Below are 8771 nucleotides of genomic sequence, written 5' to 3'. Positions count from 1 at the left end.
TTTTGAAGTTGGACTAAATCTAATGTTGTTTGGAAATCCGTGTTATTTTCATATGGAAATCCAAGTGTATTCTCGTGCTGCGACTAGGAATTGTTTGAACCTGATCTTGGCTGAACATGCGAAAAGGGCAATGCGGCGTTCAGAACTAAATACCGCAAATGATGTGAAAGGCGCGGACGGTAGCGCGTTCTGGCTCTAGCACCGTCCTCACCGAATCCAACCCTTGTTTGTTAGTAAACCCTATTTGTGATGGATAAATGGATAGGGCCCTTCCGAGTAATTTAGAATTTTACCGGAAAGGACGAAAAGTAAACTGTAAATCAATTATTATCGTTTGATATATAACTGCAAAATCAACCAGTTATGGGCTTACAGATTTCTCTCTTTTTTTCCCTCTAGTAATTTATTGACAACATCAACCATTTTTTCCACACTGTTATAAACAATTTCTTGGAAAATCAGAACCTCAAAAAGCCCCTTCAGATTTGAAATTATAAATAACCCCCTTTATAATCTATACAAACAACCCCTAAAAGGACAAAAAATTACAAATAGACCCCTTTAAATCTAATAATTATAAACAACATTCTGAAGAATTAAAAAATTACAGACTCTTAAAGATGTGAAAATTATAAACGACCCTTGAAAAATCTAAAAATTACAAACAACTCTTTAAAAGTCGGAAATTACAAACAATCCAATACAAAATTTTAAAATGAAAACAACCCCTTGAGATTTGAAAACTACAAATCAAACATCTAAAAATCTGAAAATTACAAACACCCTTGAAATATGAAAGGCAAAAAAGGTAGGAATTTCAACAAAATTCAATTTAGAAAATTAATCAAAATTGAGGTAAAAATTATCATATTCAAACAATAGAAATCAGATCGATCCGTGCGTGCACGGGGGTTAGAACTTCTAGTTACACGTGTATAAGATGGTGCTCTCTAGGCTCTCTAGGCTTCAGATAAGTGGCGGCTATGGTCCTATCCTTTTCCTACTATGGACCCATGATTGATATTTTCTGCCTACCGGACACATATTAATCTGGAACTATAGAGTTTAAAAGATGTCACCGATGTACATACTTTCCGTACATATTAATATAATTCTGAAATAGGGCTTCTTGCCCCCATTTTACCTCAAAAAAAATAAAATAAATAATAGATAAAAATAATAAAGGATCGTAGTCAAGAAATTTCAGCTATAAATTGTTTAGATCAGGTAGAGCTTATTGTTCACATTGGAACCAATCTAACACTAATAATTGTAGCATTTTTAGCATCTGACTTGATTTAACTGTGTAGGTCAAAAAAAAAAAAAAAAACCCAAGGCGTGAAAAAAATAGAGAATAAATAAAAGGGTTAATTTCACACAACACCCCTGAACTTTTTTTTTGGTGTGTGTGTGTGTTGGGGGGGGGGGGGGCAACTATGTTTATTTCACATAACCCCAAAACTATGAGGGATCTCCCAAAACCCCCTGAATTATTGGGTATCTCACAAAACCCCTGAACTTTAGTTTATCTCACATAATACTCCTACTTTAATTTGCAAATAACTAATATTTTCTTGAGATCTAGGGGGAAAAAACTCAAACTTTAGAGAAAGGAGTATGTTGTAGGTAAATGACAGGTGATAAAGTTTAGATTTTTTTTTCACTTAAAGAGAATTTAGTTATTTGCAAATTACAGGTAGGGGGATTAGCTAAGATAAGCTAAAGTTCAAGGGTTTGTGAGATACCTCATAGTTCAGGGGGATTATGTGAGATAAACAAGTTCATGGGGGTTATGTGCAACACCACCAAAGTTCATGGGGTTTTGTGAAATTAACCCTTCATTAAAAAGGTAAATTACACTAAACCCCATGAACTTTTAGTGTTTAGCGGTAAACTCCTAATGAATTTAAAATTCACAGTAAACCCACTCAAAGAACTTTCAAAAATCACACTAAATTCTCAATAACTTTTGAAATTGTGAAAAACCCCCCAATAAATTTCCGCATTTTACAGAAAACCCCATAAATTGGAACCAATAAACAACATAAGAAGACATTTTGAAGGACAAGTTCAGTAAAAGAAAAAATAAAAAATAATTAGGGTTTAGGATTCCAATTTGGGCAAGACCAATAGGAAAACGAATGACAAAAAACAAGAGATTTATGTTTTTAGTATTGAAAATAAAAAAAGGTCATAAAGAGGCTTTTAATAATACAAGGGGCATTTTGGTCTTTTTAAGTCATGTGGGTCGTACATACCATATCAGATGTAACAATGCCAACTTTAGGGATTTTTTGTAAAATTTATTGGGAGTTTAGTGTGATTTTGAAAGTTACTGGAGGTTTAGTGCGATTTTTGAAAGTTATTGTGGGTTTAGTATGATTTTGAAAGCTATTGGTGGTTTACCGCATAATGCTAAAAGCTCATAGGGGTACAATGTAATTTACCCTAAATAGAATATTTGGAACCAGTTACATGTGAGTCATGTAATTAACGAAAACATAAGTAAAATATTTGTACATCCAACTAGTACTAATTTGTACATGTCCACATGTGAATTTTCTCTTCTATGACGGTAAATATTTTGATCATCTCAAATTTAAAATTATTAGTTATATATGATAATTCAATACTTTTTTAATAAATCGAGTATGCATTATCTATTGTTTGATTAATAAAACCCTGTTTCTTGTGCATTATATCACAACTTTGTTACAGCATCCAACCACAGATTAGAGAGGCTGAATGAGTAAAAATCACGTGGAATTATGCTCACTGACGACTACAAAAAAGATTAATCGAGAAATAAACCGAACGTTACAACCTTCATCCGTGTAACTCCTGTTATTTTTAAAAAAATAAAGGAGACAGAAGTTTTGAGGCGTGAAACACTTTCCTTAAAAAAATATTTGTGCCCACTTGATATTCAAAGTTGTTTCGGGTTAATACAAAATTTCTTTCCAGGATACAATAGAAAATAAAAATTCCAGTAAGCAAATCTGGAATTTTCCTTAATTCGTTGTGAAACAAGTTTGTAATATATATATATATATATATATATATAATAGAACATTTAAGCGGGTTAAGTGCGTCTAATAATCGCGCTACCTGCACGCGAGTTTAGAAGCCTATACTTTAATCCATTATTCAAAGCCCAATAAACATTCAATGCTTTTAAACCTCTAAAGGAATGTTCAAAATTCCAACGTGGGACTATCTTGTTTTTTTACAAACAAATACTAACAACTCCAATGAACAGCACAAACTTACTTAAGAATTTTTTTTTCACAATGTAATATTTAATGTTATTTGGGAAGGTGCTATTTAGGTATAGAGACTTGGTTTATTATTAAGGGTTTTGTCACTTGTTTAGAGTTATTAATAAGCCGCTCAACTAACTACAGTAGTCTTGGTATTAGAAAAATTCATGGGTAAAATGCATGAGGTAATTAATGCAATGCACAAATTATATACTAACAAAATTTTCCAAGCTCAAATAATAAACTGAATTATATATTACTAATGGAAGAAAATCAAAATAATAATACTTTGATTTATATAAACTAAAATATTTAAATTATAGAATTAAGAAGATCATAAAGAGTGGGGGAACAAAATGATGCGAGAGTTATACGGGTGTTGTAACAGTTATGAGTATGGCAACAGTTATATTCACTTTCAATCTCAAGAGTTTAAAAAATAATGAACAATTATAGTTTATAAAGACGATAATTCAATTTGAATCGTACACAAATAATATTTTCTTTCTCCCCACAAACTATACTTCTTTAATATTGAGTATTGTTCATTATTTCAATTTGAATCATACTTTCTACAGTGAACTGAGTGTTGGGAGTAACAACCCCCTTATGTGTGATGTGTTGTGCTAATGTAGGGATACACAAGAAGAAGGATAAGAAACCAGTACACTGCTGTGTAGGAAAATTGATTATGGACAATGGACCAATAAAAATCAGTACCGTCGAATAAATTTTAGTAAAAGATCCACAAATACTGTTACAACTTACAACAAGTAAAGCTCGCTAGTATAGTGTTTGATACGTGGTCGTGCTCCTCCTCAGGCAAGCCCCAGGATCACAGATTGAGGCCTGTGATAGAAGAAAACCAGGAAACTGATTATTACTTCCTCTTTCTTTTCTCTTTTGAAGCAGAGTAATTTGTTCTATTCAGGAGCCAGAAGTGTTGAAAGACGTTACAGATGATAGATGCCTCACATATCATATGGAGCAAACTAATCCAAACTTATGGTGATTCTAAGCTACAGAAATCCTACCAAACTTAATCGCCAGGAGCTTTACTCAAAAATGAAAAATAAATTTTAATTACCCTGAGCCGTTTTATCTGATCTTAACTCAACAATTGCATGAACAAAAAAAAAAAAAATACAATCCTTCTTCTTTTCTTTTCCCTTTTTCTTCTCTTTACCTCTTTTTGAAGAACTTTACAAAAGAACTAATTTCAAAAAATATATAGCTTGGAATTTTTCTATCTTATTCTTCACCAAATAAAAACTCACTAAATAGATACTTCCACCGTGACTAAACTTTAACATTATGAGTCTTTATATTTGTTCATATCATCGAAAATTCACTAAGTACATAAGGTAAACTATCAGAGAACGAAACGCAACGATCTAATCTTAAGTAGTACTATTGAAGAGCATAAAGTCTGCAGAAAATTATAGTGAAATTTCTAAGGAGAGAACTTACTTCAACATGAATTTGGCGCTCACTAAAGCTTTCCACCATGACTTCTTGGATCAGAAACCTGTTTTACTTTCCTGGATTCAGCGCTGCTGTATTCTCCCACAACACGAGCATGAGGTACTGAAGGCTCTCCATTAGCAAGAGCAGCAACATTCTCCATCAGATATTGTCTCGGGAGTCTACCAACGACATTCCCTTCTTCATTCCCTTTCCCATCCAAGAAAGCAAAATGTGGGATGCCCTCCACACCAAACTCGTCCAATTCTTGCTCCCACTTTGTGTTGTCGACGTTTAACATAACAAAATTCACCCGATCCCTAAGATAATTATGCTGAAGTCAATAACTTGAGTGCAGAAAGATTTTTCCCCCCCACTGAATAGAGAAAGCAGAATAGAGAAGTGACTGAATTTTTATGACCTCCAGTGTTCTTAGGTTAGTTTAAATCTACCTTTTTTATCGCACAGTTAACCCACAGGGTGGGTACTAAATGTTTGTTGGAAATTTGATGTAAAAAGACAAAGAAAGAAAATTTGACTTGTATTCTCTCAAAATCGATAATCGATATACAATTTGGATGTCCGATTACAAAAAGAGAATGAGAATGGATTGATTGCTCTCCTTTTTAAGACGGGTTCTTCTTGGTAGCGATGAGTTGCTTCCTTCGATTGATCGCTCGTCGAATCTTGCATCTCGCGTTGACGATCCGATAACCGTCGCCTTCTTTACACTGAATAACTGAATGTTGATGACTTCGGTTTAGAACTCGTGACGAGTGTGAAGAATCTTCTGAAACTGTTTAAGACTCTGAAATGAGTTGTTGAAAACCTTGAATGTCGGTTTGAGTGTGATTAACTTGCGTTACGAAGCTATAAAAACTCTTAACGATTTAAAGAACTCAGAATAGTTAAAACTCTAAAACAAGGTTGTTTGGAACCGAAAAATTCGGTTAATTGCCAATGGATGATTACCTTGATGGAAGGATCCTGTCGGGATTTGATTAATGAATCTGTTGTATCAAGTTCCTTGATTCTCCCGAAGATCTCTACTCCGATTACTCAATCTGGCCGAGATTTGTTGACCTTTTGGGTGGTTTGAATCCGCTCCCCTCAATCTATTTGGGTTTTTATCTCAGAAACCGAATTGATCTAAACCTCTCAATCACCGCCAACCCCGTTACTCAGTTGAGTAAGTTGGTTATTATTAGGGTGATGGGAGTTCAACCAACCGCCTATTGTTCCGCTCCTTTGTGGGTCATGAATCCGCTCAGAACGTGGGAATAAAACGGTTTTGAGGCCAGTTCGATCTTGCGTTTGAAACAAGTCAAACGCCTTCAGTGGCGTTATGTGGCTTACTCTGGCGTCTTATAGGCTTGAGAATGCAGCAGTTAAATTGTTAGTAGATTTGAGAACACAGCAGGCCGTGTGCGTGAAGCTGCACTCTGCGTCCAGAGTTGAGGACACGTTTAGTTCGAACCTATTGAAGAACGCACGTTATCGTGTGGCGTTTGGTGCTTGAACTCGTTTGTTTTATTTTGTCTCCTGCGTTGCAGAGTTAGACTATTCGCCTGGAAACGCACAATTGTGTGCGTTTCGATTATTGAGAAACGCAAGATAAACTTCTACTTTGATAGAGGTTTTGACTGTGTAACATCGTCTGGCCATGAAACAATTGCAAAGGCCATTGTTTATTGTCTTGGCCTGTTATAAGGAATATGAGAGTCGTCAGATTGTAACTCTCACCAACGATTCGTGAAAGGCCAAGCTGAATAGGGTTTTCATCAGCTGTCGGAAGCCCGCGTCAATTGACTCTTACTCGACTCTGTGTGATAAAGTCGTGCCTATTTGCCCTTTCCGACTGTCGACCTCGGAAAGCTTATTTGAATTGTATGCTTTCGTTTGTGAGAGCTTGACGGAATCAAACATCCATAGTGTTTTTGAAGATGATATTTGCCAAAGCTCTCTACTCAAGTCGACTCCAACACAACTAAGTCCAACCTTTTTATGTTCTGAAATCATTAACACTGCTCATCAGCAATCTCTAATAGTTGCTAATATATTATATTTAGTCAGCTAGTTCGTCGCAGCCCTCGAAGATCAATTGCTCAGAGAAGAGGCCATTTTTTTTTTTTTTTTTTTTGTTTATTTATGCGGTTGCAGGCAGTTGCGGGATGAGTGCATTAAAAGTGCGTCTGATTGTAAGTTCCATTATCGAGGGCTTTTGATAGTGGATTGAGCTATCCATTGTGATTTTTTAGATGCAGCCACTAAACCGCCGACCTGCCAAAGTTTTCGAAAGTTCGCAGGATTGATCGGGACGAAAATTCGAATACTTTAGATCTCAAAAATTTAGAAGACGTTGTCAGACTTATGTTGATTGGATATCTAATTGTATCTCATCCAATGGACTCCTTTTGTGGGGTATACTTATTATCTTCTTGGCTTTTTAGAGCTTTTTGATATGCTGACATTAGCCCTCAGCCTCTTATTTATTTGGAACCAGTGTCTTGGCTATAAAAACTATAAGGAAGTCGTTGTGGTTGAGTCAGAATCGCACTAAGTTATACGATTTCTTGCGTTGATTGACTGAAACGCAGGGGTAAATTATTCTGCGTTTAGGGATTCCATCTAATGTATGATGCAGTCGGCGGATTATAATGCGCAGGGGTGAATTCTGGGCGTTCAGAACTCAAACGTCACAGGCGCACAGGCCGAACGTTTGGGGGATTTTGGGCCTAGAACCCCGACCCGATTTGAGCAGGCTCATCTACTGTCTATAAATAGACCGCTAAGGGTCAAACAAAAAGTCACGCCGATCTTTTTGCCTCTCCTCTCTTTGTCGGTGAAATTTTAACGAAAGTCCTCTTCGTTTCGACGTCGTAATCCTTTTGTTCATCGTCTCCAACCTCTCTTCGCAGGGTTCAAGAAGAAAGCGCTCCACGCCATAGATTCCGCCTGCTGGCATGCGGTGCGTGCCGTTCTGGTTCATCGCCCGTCGGTGGTAAGCGTCGCCCTTCGTGGCCGTCAACTCGCTTCGGAGTTCGGGGGTAAAACCTAGATTAATGCGCCATCAAACTTGCTTCGGCTGAGTTTTCCCTGAAAAACCCTAGATTGGGTTTCTTGCAACGAGGGAGATGACTCGTTTTGTTATTGTAACGCGAGTTAGACTGGCTGCGTTTTGAATCGAAACGTCAAGGGCTTGACCTTTGCGTTATGAAAATTTTTTAACGCCAGGCTTGAACTTGCGTCGAAACCTAACCGCAGAGTTTAAGCCTCTCGTTGATGAATAATTAACGGCCAGGCTTAACTGTGGCGTTCGAAGACTTACGCAGAGTTTAGCCTTTGCGTTGATGAAAATCAACGTTAGGTCTGAACTGTGCGTTCGAATATTTAACTGTAGAGTTCGACTCTTTGTGTTAATGAGCTTTAAACACCAATCATGAATCTGTGCGTTCGAATAACTTTAACGCAGAGTTCGACTTTGCGTTGATGAACTTTAAACGGCCCAGATCTGGACTGTGCGTGTCGAAATCTTTAACGCAGAGTTCGACCTTTGCGTTAAATGAATCTTTAAACGGGCCGAAGATCTGAACTTGTGCGTTTGAAACTTTAAGCGTCAGAGTTTCGACCTTCTGGCGTTGAGTATATCTTTTAACGCCCAGATCTGATACTGTGCGTTTGATCAATTCTTTCTATGGACTTAGCTAAAGCTCCCTTCACTTGACTGATGAATATTCTTTCTTTTGCAGTGGCCTTACCAACCCCGTGAAAAAATACCTCTCCAATCTTCGCACCCTTCGGGGCATTGAGTGGAGGTGTTGGACATCTAACTATCAATTCATCTGCGTTTCAAGAACTTCCAATATTGCCAGGACACTCGACAAAGATCGCGGTCACGCCTGATCTCAGATCAAATACTGATTGTAGGCTCAGAGTTTTATTACTGGACGCTAAGTTTGAGTACTGGGTCTCGAAAGAAACTCACCTAAGCCCAGCTTTCTTATTTGGAGTATGTGTCAGTATTTCAAAAGGATCATGCACGGCGGT

The 8771-nt window shown here is 36.9% G+C and overlaps 1 protein-coding gene across 1 annotated transcript in view; it reads right to left on the bottom strand.

Annotated features, from left to right (window-relative positions):
- Nucleotides 1–8771, bottom strand: part of LOC109834706 (allene oxide synthase 1, chloroplastic-like) — a 15258-nt gene that overhangs the window by 3672 nt on the left and 2815 nt on the right. The window contains 1 exon segment of the mRNA XM_020402734.1: nt 4798–5044. Coding sequence (XP_020258323.1) covers nt 4798–5044 — 247 coding nt within the window.

Source organism: Asparagus officinalis, chromosome 3 (genome assembly GCF_001876935.1).
Source record: "Asparagus officinalis chromosome 3, Aspof.V1, whole genome shotgun sequence".
Classification (NCBI taxonomy): Eukaryota; Viridiplantae; Streptophyta; class Magnoliopsida; order Asparagales; family Asparagaceae; genus Asparagus; species Asparagus officinalis.
This window is presented reverse-complemented; position numbering and strand designations above follow the sequence as displayed.